Source organism: Crinia signifera, chromosome 5, assembly GCF_055691185.1.
Source record: "Crinia signifera chromosome 5, ASM5569118v1, whole genome shotgun sequence".
NCBI classification, from domain to species: Eukaryota; Metazoa; Chordata; class Amphibia; order Anura; family Myobatrachidae; genus Crinia; species Crinia signifera.
In genome coordinates, this window is record NC_139221.1 from 264,878,247 (window position 1) to 264,897,814 (window position 19,568).

The following is a 19,568-nucleotide window of genomic DNA, read 5'->3' on the forward strand; positions in this document are numbered from 1 at the left end:
TGTGATTTCCTTTCTTAAAAACTAGCACAGTAAATTCCCCAAAAGAAATTGAAACTTGTATAAAAATCTCAAGTTTCAAGAACAGTACTTTCCCTATCTCTGTAAGTCATCAATACAAATTTTGAAAAAAGGTGCAGAAATAATAATAATAATAATAATAATTAATATTACTACTGTAAATGTTTGTGTAACCAGGGAAAAAAATTCAAATTTCTGGGGTAGACATACAGTCATTAAGAATCTTATTAATTAAATTTGCAGAATAGCCTGACTTTGTTTTGGTGCTTCAACAAAGAAATCCATCAGTAGTATTGGGTCTGTTCAAATTTCATATCAAGGCTTATTCATGTTATTTTTTTACAGAAACTTGATCAATAATAAGAAAGAAATAAGCAGCCTAAAACAATTAATTGGTGATAGAAGCAATGCATAGTGATTGAATGGTCAGATAAACAATATTATCTTTTTTTTTTTTAACATTGCAAATTAAAACGTTTTAAAAAATGTGAGTCAACAGAAGAAAATGTAGAAGCATTTTAGAGGAGGTACTTTTTTGTCATCAGAATCTACTTTACACTCTTTGATTTACCAACCAGTGGAAAAAATATTTACATGAGGTGAGAGGCTCATGGCTGCATCAGAATCCAATCAGTAAAAAACCCATTTGTTCATATTGTCACTAAATGTACCCTAGATTAATTGTTTAGTTCAATATCAATAAATAATACATTATAAAGCAATTCAATTGTTCTTTTCATATATGTTGTATAAACATTGTGGAAACAGTTGAATTCATTTTATTTATTTTTTTCATTTTCAATTTATATAAACTAACACAAGTTTTTTTTATATTTATATTTTCCATTAAGTAATATGGTGCTACCTTTTACATGATCTGTATTTAGTAAATTAACAATAATAATTACATTAGAAATTCTATTAAAGATTATAAAAATACTGTACATGCTACATAAAACACATGTTAATTTAGAATTATAAAAAATAAAAAAATTGTGCCTAGTTACACACTTGGATTCCCATCCTGTAAGTACATAAATTGTTGATAAGAGAAATAGCTATAAAATACATCAGAAAATATAACCACCCATATATTGCACCCATGTCTCAATAAATGTTTGTATGTTTGTATTTCATGGTGTTACTGTAGATACTAGGGATGCCAATCCCGGGGCATTTTTTCAATCCCGGGATCCGGGATTGAAACATGCTCAATCCCGGGATTCCCGGGATCCCGGGATTGGCATCCTTAGTTTGCTGGCATGTGCCCTATACCCACCCCCACACCGGCCGACCCGCAGATTTACTTACATTGGCAGGCGGGCGGCCGGGAGTGGTGTGGGTTCTGAGGTGCACGGTGCCGTCGGGCTCGTGCACCTCCTCATATCAGCACTGCAGCCGGGAGGAAGGCGCGGGCGGGCCGGCGTCGGTGAAGGGGCGGGCTGTCCGGCGCAGGAGAAGAGGTGGGGGCGGGCGGCCAGGAGGAGTGACACTGACAGCAGTGTGGGGCTGTGGGCGGTGTGCGTGGCCTGCACAGCGTGACCGTCACGCTGCGCAGGCCGCACGCAGGGGTATGGAACAGTCGGGCAGCGTCTGAGCGAGTGTTCAGACGCTGCCCGGTATTAGACTGTGCATGCGCAGTCTAATACCGAAATCCCGGGATTGGATACTCCAATCCCGGGATTGAAATCCCGGACTTTTTAGGGCCAAATCCCGGGATCCCGCCGATCCCGATCCCGGGATTGGCCACCCTAGTAGATACGTTATTCTTGATACAATAGTAATAATTTGGCTTAAGTAATATGAAAAGCACTATAATAAAGAAATAATATTAAATTATTAATAGTAATAATATTCATAATAATATGAATAAAAAAATATTATTATTATTATTATTATAACTTTAAAAAAATATTGCAGCACAGTAATGCTCACACAAAAAAGTTTATTCTTTAATATAAATAGATATGAATAGGAAGTATTACATTATTAAGATTTTTTTTTTTTAACTCAGCTAAAGTAAATCTATTGCATAATTCTTGTTCTATATCATATCAATGAATAGGTTTCAAATTGCAAGACAAATTCTTAGGAACTTGCATCTGTTTCACTAATTCTTCTGTCTATAAGAAGCTAGTTATGTTTCAAAAACATGCATATTTTTTATTATAATGTCCAGGCTATAAAAGTACAGTACACATTACATGTATGAAATTTAATTTACAGTAATTCATCTAATTTTTTCCCACAAGATTTATTTTAATGTTCCTAAAACACTAAATATTTACACAAAACACTATTAACAAAGTAAACAGATGTATTGCATATTAAATATTAATCTTGGATCATGCTAAACAACTCAGGTCAGTCATTGGTTTCAGTCTCATGCATTGAAATATTTCAAATACATGAGACTATTTCTTACTGAGATGTTTATCTGTGGTTCCTAGTTACTGTCTTGTGACCCTGTAACACCTATACAATATTTGTTTACATATGTTGCCATGGAAAGACATGTGATGTCTTAAATAAAAGGTATTCTAAGGCCACAGATTTTCAAGCATAATTGGATATAATCCAAATGTATTTTTGTAACCCATGGAAAAACAAGTCATCACTCAAGAATGGGCTCACTATTAAATGTGATTCGTTTATGCTTTACAAGATAGGTGTATTTGCCTTTCACAGATGTGTTAAAGCAACAATTACAGGGAGATTGAAATTTCAGGACAAATAATAAGTGCATTACAGTAATAACTTAAAACCCTATATATATATATATATATATATATATATATATATATATATATATATATATATATATATATATATATATATATATATATATAAATATATATATAAAGGAGGTGACCCTTAGGTGAGCTTAGGAGTTGTAGCAACAGCTCTATAGGTTCCCTCCCCCCCCCCCCCCCCTTAGTGGAGTATACAAAGGAGATGTGAACAAAAACGGTTTTAGAGCGCGCTGTATCAGTACCACTACCTTTCACGATAACACCTCATATGAAATAGAGGGAAAGAAAGGTCTCCAACATGGACACATTTTCCACATTTATTGTATGAAAATGTTATACAGAACATTTATTTTTAAAAGATAAAAGATAAAACACTGCAGAATGATATTTTCAATAAAATAGATGCTTGAAATTCCTAGAGACAATGTCTAGGTCGACAGTCACTAGGTCGATCACTAATGGTCGACAGTGATTAGGCAAGTATAGCGAGGTGCAAGATGTCCATGTCGATATATAGACCATAAAACATGAAAACCCATGTCAACCTTTTCAGTATTGACCATGAGAATGTCATCATTTTGCTTGTGCCGACCTTCTGTCAATGTCAAATTATGGCGACCATTTATAGGTGTCGACCTTCATTGTTTCTGTACTGTATTACATTCATTCTATCTGTTAAGCGCCTTGAGTCCTATTGGAGAAAGAGCGCTATATATAAAAAAATATTATTATTAGTGACTTGACCTAGACATTGTCAACCCACTATACCATTACCATTCTAGGGAGTTTGCCCTTCCAAAGAATTTACTGAATAAAGTGTTACTTTGTGTAAGTAGGAGAGGCAGAGAATCAGGGCTGTGGAGTCGCTAGATAAATGTTTTCCGACTCCGACTCCTCGTACTTCTGACTCCGACTCCTCGACTCCGACTCCTCTGTATTAATATGCAAATGTATTTGATACATTCCTTGAAGGAAAGAAAGGCAACACACATATTATTACTACAGAAACTAGAGGCTGGTCAGCTAATGTCAGCTGCTCGCCCTGTGCGAGGACAGAGGTGTCTCAGATCTGAGAGCGCTGAAGAAATTTCTTCCCGCATGTAAGGCTGCGAATGGATGATTATGCAAATCATCCATTCACATGCCTGTGGGGGTTCAGGGAGGGCAGGCGACAGTGCAGTGTCTGATGGAATCACAAGGCTGCTGAACCAGAATAATGACCAATGTTTCTTCAAATAAAGGGCCAATTTTATCCATGCATGTTATTAAAAGCTTGGTTAAGGCACAGTCCAGATCACAGGTAGTGGGATGCACAATTTAGGCAATTTCAGCAATGTCCAAAAAATCTATTGGGTTAAAGACGGTCCTTACATTATTGGGTAAATCTATTGGGTTAAAGGTAGGTGGGTTACATTGGCAGAATGGGTAGTATGGCACTCCTTTGATGGCACTGTGGAGATTACAGCCCGTGGAATATTTGATGGGAATATGGAGATTCCACTTCAAGAAGACGTGGAAAGCATATGGCACCACCACCTTGCCTACATTGGGCTGCCCTTGCAAGCTGGATGGCAAAGCCAGGAGGATATGGAGCAGGGAAGCTACTCAGAGGTTAATGGTAACTTTGGACTTACAAGTCTTTATGGCTGAGATTGGTTATAATGTACATTTAACAACTATCTCACAAGCTGTATACAAAGATGACTTGTATAGATAGATAGTAGGAAGGAAGCCTCTACCGAAAAAGCACCACAGATACAAATGCGAAAATTTACTAAAGCTTCTAAAAATGAAAATAGACAGACATGAGACATTCACCTCATCCTCCAATGTTTCTGTCGCCCCTGTGCCACAGCATCTCTCCAACTACAGCTGACTAGGGATACCAATCCTGGGGAATTTTTTTAATTAAGGGATTCTGGATTGAAAAATGCTTCAATCCCGGGATTCCCGGGATTGGCCTCCCTGATAAAAAAAAAAAACACCCCCGCCACCCCAAACTGCCTGCCACTTACATCACTGAAAAGTGGACTAATCCCCCACCATTTCTCCCTATCCTCCCTGCCCTGCACTTTCACTTACATGGCGGTGGTGACAGGCAGTAGCAGGACCATTTCCAGCGGACGTGCGGCTGGGGGGCTGGGATCAGCACAGCAAGAGGAGCGGGAAGCTGGGAGCAGCACAACGGGCGTGTGGACAGTCGACTGAATTCAGAACAGTGTGCTGTAGCAGGATAGCTGTGGTCGGGCTGTGCAGAGTGATGTGATGTCAGGGGTCATGTTGTGCAGCCCGGCCACCGTCATGCCACTACAGCACATTGTTCCGAACAGCTGTACTGCTGCCTACTGGGTCTCAGTACTGTAGCTATCCGGCTTGAAAAAAAAAAGAAGTGTATTTTGCATGGGGGTACTAATCCCGCAATCCCGGATTAGAAGGCTCAATCCAGGGATTCAAATTCCACTGTTTTTAGACCAAAATCCCAAAATCACGCCAATCCCAATCCCTGGATTGGCCTTCCTACAGCTGACCATCTTCTTTCTCTCTAGCCTCCCCGCTCTCAAGTGTCTCTATAGCTCCAAACAGCCACCCTCTCTGTGGGCAAGATGTATCAAACTGAAAATGCAGTAAAACCCCGGTTTTACCGCATTTTCCTATGTATCAAAACCCGGCCGCACCGATACCGCATTGTAGGGTATCGCCACCTTTGGGTGGCGATACCCTATAGAAGCCTATGGGCTTCTTTTCGCCGCCCGCCGCTTCCGACGCAAACGCGCCGCCTCGCTGACCCCCCTCCAGCTTACCTTACTGAAAGGTCCTCCTGGACCCCGGAAGGTAAACCCCTTCTCCCCCTAGTGAAGCAGCCGGATGTCCTTCCGGCTGCAGTGGGGAGGAGGAGGCGCCGGGGACAGCCTGCTGCCCCCTGTTCCTCTACCTGCATGAATGGATGATGTGAGCACGCGAGTGACAGGGAGACTTCCAACTGCCCCTCCTCCCCACCATGGAAGCCTGCTACCCACGGGTGGGACAGCAAAAAAAAAACCTCATGACTGTCCTGTGAAAATAGGGACAGTTGAGAGGAATGCTGTATGGACATGATCAAATTACTGGGTATTATCTTCACATATTGGCCCTTATTCTGGTTCACTCGCAAAGGCAAATTTCTTCTCAATGGACAAAACCATGTACACTGCAGGGGGCAGATGTAACATGTACAGAGAGAATTATATTGGCAGCTTTATTTTTACACTGCAATATACTGTAGATCTCACTTTGAAGTAAAACCCCAGCCAAATCTAATACTCCCTGCACATCCACCTAGCAATTACTGCAGGTGAGCCATCCACTTCCTCATCTGTACATCCGGATTGTGCATCGGCCATCAGTGCGTGCTTATCAAACTAGGCGATAATTTTTATCCAGTGTGTACCGGGCTCTAGACTTGTCTATTATAAAGTGAATATCATTATCTTTATAATAATCTGTAAATGTCTTCCCTTCTTCTTCGCCTACTATTATTCATATGAGGATTACATTCCCAACTTTAATTTCTATATAGATTAGTGCTTAAAATATCCTAGTACGGCATTAGTGTAAAGACTGCAGATAATGAAACATAATGATGTCCTAAAGTGCCAAATATAACAGCTTGCGGATCTCTCTGCCCTGAAGTGGTTTATTAAATGTATTGTTTTTGTTTCATCACTTATGCTGTCTTAATCTGTATTATCATCACTCATACTAACATCGCTTCCGCTGTGGAAGTGATTTTAACGCTTACCAGAATGCTTGTTTAACAAACACAGAAGCTCTGAGACTACTCCTGCAGATGTCAGATGCCCGGCTCAGTAGCTGGCACACATGTAATCTGCAGGATGAGAAAAGGAAAAGGCGTCTCTGATTACTGTTGCTACACATCCAAATTTGTTTTACCAATAGTGAAAATGCTTAGATAAACAAATACACAGAAATTGCTCTATTTAGCCATAATTGTGATTTTTGCTTGAATAATTTTGGCAAATATCTTTAGAATTGTCGGAATGTTTACGTAAAACTTCATCAGTATGCAGGAAAAAATTATTTCTCAACGACAGCAGGAGCATTAACACACTGTCCATAGAAAAGGACTAATTCAGACCTGAGCGCACGGTTGTGAATTCACAGGTCCGGTGATTATGGATAGACTGCGCATGCATATGGCCCATAGTACGCATGCGCAAGGCCATCCTGCAGTAAAATCCAGCTACTTTTTTGATCGCTGGCCATACCAAAGGTGATTGACAGGAAGCTGGCATTTATGGGTGGTAACCGGCCATTTCCTGGGCATGTCAGGGAAAACGCAGGCTTGCTCAGGCGTGCTCATATGTGCAGTATATAAACAGGCTTCTCAGCACTTGGCTGCTGTCTCCTCCACTTGCTACTCCATTGAGCAATAACTCTGCCAGGAACATTGGAAGAGTAATTGCAGAATTGCAGCTACAGGGCCTGATTGGACCAGAGCCATTGGTCCTTGCATCATTTTGCTGAAATAAGGATTTTCCAGATATAAATGCCATTCACAGATGCATACCTCCGAATTGTCACAAATTTCAAAACACACTCCCTTTTTTGGGGAGACTGTCCTGCTGTCACACCCATTGGCAGCAGTGTCCTGTGGTGGTGGTGGTAGTGGTGGAGCATTTGGAAAGCTGCCTATCCTCACTGCTCTGCAGAACGGCAGTGAATCAATGCTTTGCCATACTTACCTACTTTGTCTGCAGGGCATTTCAGGGGGTGTCTGAAAGGTTTCATCATAGGCCCCGCCTCTAACATAGGGAAACACCCACAATTTACGGGTCCACGTTGAAGGGTTGGAGCTACGAATGACATGATAGTCATTTAGCCCCACCCCCTTCCTTCAGCTCTCGCAATTGCCAGTTAATAACATACAATCCAGCCTTCTTCACTAGGAAGAAGGCAGGATTAGGGATGGCCATCGTTGCCATTGCCATCGATGGTTGCCATCGATGGCAATTCTGCAACTGGCCATCGATAGTGCTAAACTATGCAATGGATGACCATCGATATTATTACATATCAATGGTCATCCATTGTGTTTGATTGATTGGCCTGTGGCTAAACACGGGGGCGGTGCTTCGCGGGTGTCCGGGGGTGGAGCTATGCTCCGTGTCGCGGCACTTTGCAAAAGAAAAAGAAAAACATCGTTTTGCTGTTCCATTGATCGAGGGAAACCATCTGGTTCTCCCCCATCGATGGCAAAAGTATTCAACATCGGCCATGAACCATCGATGATTTCAAATCATTGATGGTCGATGGCCATCCCTAGGCAGGATGCAGGACAGCGATCTACTCCTCTGAAGCTGCCTGAGACTACCCCAAAATTGGGAGCCCCCCAAGTAGGCAATTATTTATTGTGCCCATGCACACAGTGTCTATTCACAGAGAGAGGCTCTGGGCATGCCGGCAGCTCACAGAGCGATTAACATGCCCACCCAAGGATGAAACATGGGTGAAGCTAGGCCTGCTTTTGTCAAGGCCATGCCCTCTTTTCTGGCTTTATCGAGTGTGAGTCGCGAGTACTGTATGTTCAGAGGTGGCATTATATAAGGTAAGCCATTCAGGTTGGATCTTGCCATTTTTCTGGAACCTGAACTTAGAAATGTTAAACGCTGTAGCTCTCTACAGTGCAATGTTATGAAAGCCATTACCAGAGAAGATAATTGTATTTATCTTCCCTGTTAACCCTTTCATACATACAGAAGTATCCTATTAGCTGTGGTTAATGCATCCCACAGGAGCAATCCAATTAACCCCAGCAGACATTGCTTATCGGGTATTCTGCTGAAGCTACTTTGTCCAATATAACACCTGGGTCTGGGAACTTATCCAGGAACCCATGTTTTATCACTCCATAATGGGTCATTTACCATATGTTAATATGGACTTTAATTGGATAGCCCTATAGTGCTCTCAGGCTAAAAAGCCCATTTTGCAGTGCGGTGCAGCATGTAATAGGATACCGGCCTTAGTTTGGATACATACATCATGCAGAAACATTCGATTTAAGTAATATTTTGCTAAGTAAATAATAGAAATAAAAATATCATGTTTTGAATCTTTACAAAACTAAAAAGTGGCGGATTCAGACATGAAAAATGTAAGCTTACTGGCATGTGTGGTTTTACTATTTGAGATTTTTGTTCTTTATAAGCAGAATTTGCTATCATTCCTGAGGACCTTGAATTTTTTGGTTTGTGATGGAAAAAAAATCTTTATTTAAGACAGTGGCGTAACTAATAAATATTACGCCACTGCAGCAGGAGTGAGGAGGAGACGGAGAGCCGGGACTACACAGCCGCCACAGTGAGTCCCGGCCACAGACGCTGCAGCAGCGTAACCATAGCCCCGCACACCCCCGGTGCCCACACTTTGTTACATCACTGATTTAAGATATTTTCCAGCTTTGCACAAACCCCCGTCATGTGACTAATGCCAGTGTGATTAGTTCAACAAAATTATATAATTTACAATGACCACTGATCACTAATACTCTTGAAATTAAATATTTTCATTGTAACTGAGGGCAAAAATACTTTATAACTGCAAAACATAATGTATTTACATTTAAGCTGTAATGTGTATTGAATTATGGCATTCATTTTACCTGTACTCTATTTTATTGTTCATTTATTGTAATGTTAAGTTTGTCTCCCTGTACTGTTCCTTTGTACGACGCTGCAAAACATTTGTGGCACCTTATAATTATAATAATAATAATAATAATGTAGACAGCTTTATATTTATTTTTTTCTTCAGGGGTTTGATGAAGAGTTAATGACTCAATACTAAGTGGCAATTTAGGTGTGAGTTGCCTTGCACATATTCTAGTCTTACAATGTGTAAAGTGCTGGAGACATATCAAATCTAGAGGTGCATTTAAAAAGCAGTACATAGATGTTTGACACAGATCACGACTAATTGATCAGAGATCAACTTTCTGGGACTTGCAAAGGAGATCTTTCACATTCTCAGGGGGGTATTCAATCTCTCACAGCAATCTCCAGATGGGGGAAGATGGCTGCCGGGCCCTAATCAATGCTGTCTTCCCCGACAGCATTGAACAGGGGATCTAGGCAGAACAAGCCTGACTTCACAAGCAGTCGGGCTCGTTCTGCCCAGAACGGCCGGGAAGTTACGAGCTCCCATCTGCAGCTCGCCTCTTTCTGGCCCCATCTCACGGCCACGCCCCCTTCTCGTCCCTCTGCAGGTGGGACATTGAATCCCGCCTGCCTGTCATGAGGACCAAGAATGGGAGAGGGTCTGGGCCGAGGATTGAATACCCCCCCTCAGAGCTTGAAATTTGACAAGAATGGCCAGACTAAGGGCCTGATTCTGGTTTATTTACAAAAGAAAATTCTCTCTCTAATGGACAAAACCATGTGCACTGCAAGGGGGGGACGACGACAAATGTAACATGTGCAGAGAGAGTTAGATTTGAGTAGGGTTTGTACTTCAAACTATCTATATTGCAGTGTAAAAATAAAGCACCCTGCACAGAAACAGAATATCACCAAATCTAACTCTCTCTGCACATGTTACATCTGCCCGCCCCGTCCCGTCCTCCCCCTCCCGCCGTGCACATGGATTTGTCCATCAGAGAGAGAATTTGCTTTTGCAAGTGAACCAGAATCAGGCCTTAAAGCAAGATAGACAATCTGCTTCTTCTAGTATTCAACCATGAAGACTATTGGTTTCTTGTTGTCCAGCACTGAACATCAATACTGAACTAGTGTTATATGTATCTGACCTATAGCTTATAGATTGTACTATTGTAAAGCAGAACGGAATTTGCTGCACTATATAAGAAACGGTCTATAAATAAAAAGATTATTTACATTTATTGAAGCAGACTGTATTTTATGTCCTCAAAAACATATGACGTGGTCCCTGTGATTAACAATTTTTAGTTAAATTGCCAAAAAAATGAACAAACACTGTCCAGTCCTGAACATATATGGACTGTTTCATAGCCAGATGCCAAGTGGCTGTACTGTAGATGAAGGTAGCCACAATAGATTGATTTACTACCTTATGTAAATGTGGGTATCCAATCAACTAATGCAGGGATTCAGCATTTACAAGCAGAAAACCATCACGCCCCATGATTTTAGACCAGTCACCACAACTACTATTATTTGCACTTTCCCCAGCCCCCTAGATGCAGCATATACATAAGAAGCAGGATTCTTACCCATACAGGCTGAGCTTTCCATACCTGTCCGCCACACTCCAATCACACTCCCAGGGCTGGATTACCCATTAATGTGCTTAGTGCATCAAGGGAATGGGGGTACCACCGAAATTTTCCATTGCTGGAATTTCATTAACTATATGATGCAAAACTGCAAATGATGCAGCTGAATCAGGTTCCACAAAAAGGGACTCAGCAACATAAAACGGACAAAAAAATATTCTACAAACATATAATAATAATAAATTAGTAATAATAGAGATGAATATAAGAACAACGCAGTGGCTGAATAGACATGGAGTGACTTAAACATACAAAGCTGGGTGTGTACCTTGGGCTAGCATGTGACTCGGAGTGGGCCAATAAGGTTGTTAGGAATGTCTTGGTTAGCTGGGATATAGGGACAGGAAAAGGAGGAGTCATCCTCTTTTTCCTGAGAAAGTTCTCCCTCCTCTATTAGGTGGTTTTTGGGGTGGTTTAATTGCGTTGGCTGATAGGCGGGAAAGAACGGCAAGTTGATGCACTTGCCTCTCATTGGCTTAGGCCTTCGCTGGATCACCCGTTCGGGGTCAGCGATCCCACCAGGCTGGGTGGGGTAGTCAATGCAGTAGGTGGAGTGGATACCGCTTGTTAAGTTAGGCTGGATTATGTATGCTAGTTTTGGGGTGGAGCTTAGTTTGAATAGCCGTTCTTTCTGGGCCACCATTAATTAATTAATAATCAATCAAAATTAGCTTAAACCATTTAAATAAATTCAGCTGACAATTTTCTGCCAAACCTATGTCTCCGAGTCGTTATTTCTGATTTAGTCGTATAAGTTATTATATGCCATGTCTTATATGCTAAGAGGTCACACATCTGCGGATAGGATGTTTATTGATTAAATCTTGGGAATACAATACAGATGGTGTAATGGTTAGCATTACTGCCTCACAGCACTAAGGTCATGGGTCCAGTTACCACCATGGCCCTAACTGTGTGCAGTTTGTATATTCTCCCCGTGTTTGCGTGGGTTTACTCCGGGTACTCCGGTTTCTTTCCACAATCCAAAAAGATGCTGGTAGGTTAGTTGGCTCCCAACAAAAAAACCTCCTAGAGTGTGTACATGTGGTAGGGAATATACATCGAAGCACGGCATTGCGCACGTTAATTGCAGCCTATATGCATGCATAGTGTATCGGAACTCGTCCGCTGTCACTGCCCATTTCACTCCCCAAAATGCGCTATTTCACATAAAGACAAATCCAGCCAAGTTACTCCAACTGGGAATAGGATGGACATACGCAATGATGCATAAAACATATACTCATGTATGGATAAAATCGTGTTTATATAGTTCACCACCTGAAGATATTAAGAAAATATAGTTTTCACCTAAAGATACTGAAACGGTTACATGCATTTTTAGATCAGCCCATTAGATCAGCACACAGAACATTGGACCTTATTCTAGTTCACTCTTTCTGACAAAATCCTTCTTAGATGGACAAAACCATGTGCACTGCAGGGGGGCAGGTGTAAAATGTGCAGAGAGAAATAGATTTGGGTGAGTTATTTTGCTTCTGTGCAGGGTAAATACTGGCTGCTTTATTTTTACACTGCAATATAGATCTCACTTTGAAGTAAAACCCCACCCAAATCTAATTATCTCTGCACAAGTTACATCTGCCCCACCTGCAGTGCACATGGTTTTGTCCATCTAAGAAGGATTTTGTCAGAAAGAGTGAACTAGAATATCCCCCATTATCTCAAAAGCCAAAATGTATTATAAAAGAAATTAGAGAGACAATTAGTACAGTACTTTCTAGGAAACCAGACCAGAAGCATTTAAGCAAGATAAAAACACATACTGTACATTGTGGAATCCACAGACATCAAAACCATTGTTAAAAAATATATATAAATGGAAGTTTAAGAAATACATCACAACATTCTTATTCCAACATCACTGCAAAGAGACACTGCCCCAACATCACTGCAAAGAGCACTGCCACACTATTTAATCAGCAGCTGATGATGACGATAACATGGGGAATTTTTTTATTGAATATTGCATGGTGCGCCTAACATTTCATTCTTGACGATTTTGAATTAAAAACATCAATGTATACAAAAACAACATTTGCGTAACACAATACAATAAATAAAGCGGACTCTCCAATGCACACACACATACACACATCATTTATATATATATACAGTATAATATATATTTATATTAATACACCTGCTTGAAGCAAATGCTTCGAAAGCTAGTTGTTGTAGGTTCACTTGCTGCCAGTGTTTCAAAAAACTGCACTTTTTCGTGTTGACTGTATGTGGCCCTGCTGTCCTCATCTTAGATGAAATCACATAAAAAATTACAAAAAATGGGACTTACAAATATGGGGGCCGATTCAGACCTGTTTGTTACACACAGAATTCGGCCCCGTCCCTGATGTTCGGGGTTGAAAACGTGAATATGCTCATGCACAAGCCCCGGGAGTGATCGGGTTCGGTGAATGTTACACTCGCCCGGCTGTTCGCTCAATAGTGGGAGGGAAGGGGGCGGGCTGCAGGGGAACGCCCCAATGTTTTATGGGCATCCCCATAAAAACACTGGTGATTTCCCTGAAGACGCAGGCGTGCCACATGACATCTGCGCCTGCCCCGAATTCGTAGGACAGCGGCGCTAGAAAAGTCGAACAAAGAGCGACCATCGAATGATTTCTCCTTGCGGCCACATGCGAGAGGATTTGTTAGCGCACACATCCCCTCACATGTTAGAGATGGGATTCGCGTGGCGGGGGTGGGAGTTTGGCTGGGCGGCGGGAGGTGTTTACCTGTTCACTAGGCTGCGAACATACCCAGCCTAGCAAACAGGTCTGAATCAGGCACATGATAATGACAGGACATCGCTTCAGTCCCAGGAATGCTGCCTGTTTTCTGCTATTTTTGATATCCAAAAAAATAATATATATATGTATATATAATTTTATATATATATATATATATATATATATATATATATATTATATACAACATATACATTTAACAAATTTATGAGAACCACATACTGTATTAAAGTAGCACAGATGACAGTAATGCTGCTAACACCAGTGAAGTAGAACAGAGAATCATCACACGTAAACTCATTGACCCTTATTTGCATTGCATTTGATATGAATTGCCTGCATCATTGGTGTAATATACAGCAAGCATGTACACAGGCAAGGTGCTATTACCACACTACAAACCCTGGAGAACCTGTACCACCTGCTCTGTACTGCAGTGAGAAGTGCTCTGTGCATGCACTACACTGCAATATGCCCATTCCCCTCACCAACATAATTCATCAAACCTTTATTATCTGTAACTATCCTGTTACTTGGATGGATTTCCTGCTCAAGCTGCTGGTAACAGGCATATTATGTACAACTATACCCACGTTTATTTATAATGTACTATTTAGGAGCAGTGACAGAGAACACGCTAGTGCAATATTGCAGCAAGCTACTGTTGCTTTCCAAGACATATTAACCATTTCAGTAAAGACAGTCTGATCAATGGCAGCATGGGTATTAAAGAAAAAAAAAAAACAGAAAAAAATAAAAATAAAAAGGCAATAATTAATATTTGTTCTTAGCAGATAGTACAAGCAGTGTGATAATACATGGTGGCAAACATTTCACAGTAAACCCTTGAGGGTTATCACATTATACAGCCTGGTTCCTGATTGGTACAGATCCCATGCTTGAGTAGACATGGAGACATGAAATAAAGACTACATATACATAAAGACTTTGTGCATTCTGCTAAGCAGTGCCTGATGTGGGTATAGCAATACTGTATACAATCACTAGGCTCTGGCTATCCCCGACCCCAACCAAAATAGAAGTCACCCTGCAGAGGGAAAGGGGACTGCTCTCCCACCAGGGCAGGGAATCCGGCAGCCAGTGCAGTGAAGGACATGTCACACAGTCTGCAGCCCCATCTCATGCATAGGTATCAGGAATAGTACAGTATTATTTAGAAGTCCCCATGCATCACATCTACTGTATACAGTGGGTTGGAGAATATACCCAAACTATGAATTACCTGCAGGAATTGGGAAGACACTGTCCATGAAGGAAGTCTGAGAAAGGACAAAACAGAGGAAAAGCTGGAGATAAAATCCCAGTGCTATCAGTCTGAGCACAACCATGCTGGCAGCCTGCTGCAGGAGGGACCCCAGTAGAAAACCTGAGCCCAGGCAGAGCCGGGGAATCTGGCTTTTTGCGGGAGTGACTGTCTGTACCAGTGTCAGTGTCTGTATGCACCCAGCAGCAGATGCATCATGCCTCCACCCAGTGAGTGGGTGTGTATCTGAGTGCTGCTGCTTCTTGTGTCTGCCACCTTGAGTGTGTCTGTGTGTGAGTCCTGCCTGCTGCGTTTTCCCTTTATTCTGTCTGGCTACTTGTGGGGTTTTGCTTTTCTACTATGCAGTATTCATGTGTGCACTACTTTAGTGTGTACAATATGCATGTCCCTTGTCATTTTAGTGAGTATATGTCAGTGTGGGCATTTATACAATGTTGTCTCCAGGGAGACTGTCAGTGTGACCCTCCACTCCAGTGTGTACAATATGCATGTCCCTCCCTTGTCATTTTAGTGATTGTGTGGGTGTCCACAGGGAGACTGTCAGTGTGACCCTCCACTCCAGTGTGTACAATATGCATGTCCCTCCCTTGTCATTTTAGTGATTGTGTGGGTGTCCACAGGGAGACTGTCAGTGTGACCCTCCACTCCAGTGTGTACAATATGCATGTCCCTCCCTTGTCATTTTAGTGATTGTGTGGGTGTCCACAGGGAGACTGTCAGTGTGACCCTTCACTCCAGTGTGTGTGTCTCCAAGGAGACTGTCAGTGTGACCCTTCACTCCAGTGTGTGTGTGCAGGGGCGAATTTACTGGACAGGCCGCCCCTAGGCACAACATTTTTGGCCGCCCCCCTCCCCCATTTTAACATATTCGTTATTAAGTCCTAACTATGCAATTGCCAGTATACTGTAATAATAAAATATGCCTAGAGTAGAGCTAAAACCGGACCCTGCCTGATAATATACAAATAGAAACCTAAATCAGCGGCACTCGGAGACTGACTGACATGTTGGTAAAATAGTGTTGTATTAATTCAACATGGTGACAGCAGTCTCCAGGAGTCACCATGCTGAATTAAAACAACACTATTTTTACCATGTACTTGATGTCATCACACACCCATTTCATATTATACCGCATGCCAAAATGCCCATTACACATTATGCCACACGCCATACCTATTACACCACATGTCGTAATTCCCATTACACGCTATACCAAACACCATAATGCCCATTACATGTTATAAAAAACACTGTAATGCCCAATACACGCTATACCAAACCCCGTAATGCCCATTAACATTATACCAAACCCTGCAATGCCCATTACACGTTATACCAAACCCTGTAATGCCCATTACACCAAAACCTGTAATGCCCATTACTTGTTATACCAAACCCTGTACTGCCCATTACTCGTTATACCAAACACCGTAATGCCCATTACACACTATACCAAACACCGTAATGCCCATTACACACTATACCAAACACAGTACTGCCCATTACACATTATACCAAACACCGTAATGCCAATTACATGTTATACCAAAATCGTAATGCCCATTATATAATAACACACGCCATACTGCCTATTACATATTATGCCACATATGTGCCACTTACTTGCATGCTCGTTGCTATGGGTTTCATGCTTGATTCCAGGGGTTTCATGCTTTGTCTGGGGTCTCTGTGACAGGTAGCCAGTGACACCTGTGTGGTGTCAGTGTCACTCAGCCTTCCCTGTGGAGAACAGGCCAAGTAGGAGGGACCTGCTAGGGCAGCAGGGGCCAGGGGGGCAATTTCTCAGAGCCACAGGACTCAAGAGGGTGGGCCCACAATCACAGGGCTGGAGCCTGGCCGGGCTTTGCTAGGGCAGCCTGAGCCCTTGGCAGCAGCAGGGGCCAGGGACGCAAGGGCTCCTCACAGCCTATAAGTGCCACACGGTGACGGCAGCTGAGCCACAGGGTATGCTGGGCCCCACACACAGCATTGCACTGCACTAAGTGCACTTTTTGCCACAAATTATCAGTGGAACTTACAGTACATATACTGATGCTGCAGAGGCACTGGGCTGCGGAGGCACTGGGACTTGTCTGGATGGGTGGCGTTCAATAGTCAGGGAGCATCGGGCAGTCACACAGACTGGCAGCCCGCAGCCCCATCACCCGATTCTCCGGCAGCAGCGGAACAGCGCTGTGTGCAGCCCCAGCGTCCGTGATGTCCTCCTGCGCATGCGCCGCCGCCAGCCTGTGCTTAAAAGCACAGGCTGATTAACGGCTCCAGGGTGCGCGCACACAGCGTTCTTCTGCAGAGTCTGCCGTGTCTCAGCAGCAGCGCTGCGCTGCACCCCACATCATGTTCAATGTAAGCGCCGGCGGTGGCGGCGGAGAATCGGGTGCTGGGGCTGCGGGCTGCCGGTCTGTGTGACTGCCCGATGTTCCCTGACTATTAAACGCCACCCGTCCAGACTAGGCAGCCTGGCTGCCACCCATAATATGTGCCGCCCCTAGGCCCGTGTGTCCAGGGAGACTGTCAGTGTGACCCTCCCTCCAGTGTGTGTGTCCATGGAGACTGTCAGTGTGACCCTCTACTCCAGTGTGTGTGTCCAGGGAGACTGTCAGTGTGACCCTCCCTCCAGTATGTGTTCCCAGTCCTTACAGTGAGCATACAGTATGTCAATGTGACGCTCCCTCCAGTGTGTGTCCCCAGTCCTTGTAGTGAGAATACAGTATGTCCCTGTGACCCTCCCTCCAGTGTGTGTCCCCAGTCCTTGGAGTGAGTATACAGTATGACCCTCTGACCCTCCCTCCAGTGTGTGTCCCCAGTCCTTGGAGTGAGCATACAGTATGTCCCTGTGACGCTCCCTCCAGTGTGTGTACCCAGTCCTTGCAGTGAGCATACAGTATGTCCCTGTGACCCTCCCTCCAGTGTGTGTCCCCAGTCCTTGCAGTGAGCATACAGTATGTCCCTGTGACCCTCCCTCCAGTGTGTGTCCCCAGTCCTTGCAGTGAGTATACAGTATGTCCTTGTGATGTTCCCTCCAGTGTGTGTCCCCAGTCCTTGCAGTGAGCATACAGTATGTCCCTGTGACGTTCCGTCCAGTGTGTGACCCCAGTACTTGCAGTGAGCATACAGTATGTCCCTGTGACCCTGCCTCCAGTGTGTGTCCCAGTCCTTGCAGTGAGCATACAGTATGTCCCTGTGACCCTCCCTCCAGTATGTGTTCCCAGTCCTTACAGTGAGCATACAGTATGTCCCTGTGACCCTCCCTCCAGTGTGTGTCCCCAGTCCTTGCAGTGAGAATACAGTATGTCCCTGTGACCCTCCCTCCAGTGTGTGTCCCCAGTCCTTGGAGTGAGTATACAGTATGACCCTCTGACCCTCCCTCCAGTGTGTGTCCCCAGTCCTTGGAGTGAGCATACAGTATGTCCCTGTAACGCTCCCTCCAGTGTGTGTACCCAGTCCTTGCAGTGAGCATACAGTATGTCCCTGTGACCCTCCCTCCAGTGTGTGTCCCCAGTCCTTGCAGTGAGCATACAGTATGTCCCTGTGACCCTCCCTCCAGTGTGTGTCCCCAGTCCTTGTAGTGAGTATACAGTATGTCCCTGTGATGTTCCCTCCAGTGTGTCCCCCCCCAGTCCTTGCAGTGAGCATACAGTATGTCCCTGTGACCCTGCCTCCAGTGTGTGTCCCAGTCCTTGCAGTGAGCATACAGTATGTCCCTGTGACCCTCCCTCCAGTGTGTGTCCCCAGTCCTTGCAGTGAGCATACAGTATGTCCCTGTGACCCTCCCTCCAGTGTGTGTCCCCAGTCCTTGCAGTGAGCATACAGTATGACCCTCTGACCCTCCCTCCAGTGTGTGTCCCCAGTCCTTGCAGTGAGCATACAGTATGTTCCTGTGACCCTCCCTCCAGTGTGTGTACCCAGTCCTTGCAGTGAGCATACAGTATGTCCCTGTGACCCTCCCTCCAGTGTGTGTCCCCAGTCCTTGCAGTGAGCATACAGTATGTCCCTGTGACCCTCCCTCCAGTGTGTGTCCCCAGTCCTTACAGTGAGCATACAGTATGTCCCTATGACGTTCCCTCCAGTGTGTGTCCCCAGTCCTTGCAGTGAGCATACAATATGTCCATGTGACCCTGCCTCCAGTGTGTGTCCCAGTCCTTGCAATGAGCATACAATATGTCCCTGTGACCCTGCCTCCAGTGTGTGTCCCAGTCCTTGCAGTGAGCATACAGTATGTCCCTGTGACCCTCCCTCCAGTGTGTGTCCCCAGTCCTTGCAGTGAGCATACAGTATGACCCTCTGACCCTCCCTCCAGTGTGTGTCCCCAGTCCTTGCAGTGAGCATACAGTATGTTCCTGTGACCCTCCCTCCAGTGTGTGTCCCCAGTCCTTGCAGTGAGCATACAGTATGTCCCTGTGACCCTC

General features: G+C 43.7%; 1 protein-coding gene across 2 annotated transcripts in view; it reads right to left on the reverse strand.

Moving 5' to 3' along the window:
* The window catches only part of COLQ (collagen like tail subunit of asymmetric acetylcholinesterase), a 102,515-nt gene extending 87,089 nt beyond the window's left edge, over nt 1-15,426 (reverse strand). Inside the window, exon 1 of one of the 2 annotated variants that reach the window (XM_083188964.1) lies at nt 15,097-15,426. In XM_083188964.1, the coding sequence (XP_083045090.1) occupies nt 15,097-15,202 (106 nt within the window). In that variant the 5' untranslated portion in view covers nt 15,203-15,426. The remainder of the gene's footprint in view (nt 1-15,096) is intronic. The other variant, XM_083188965.1, reaches the window with a different exon arrangement.
* Between the last annotated feature and the right edge of the window lie 4,142 nt (nt 15,427-19,568).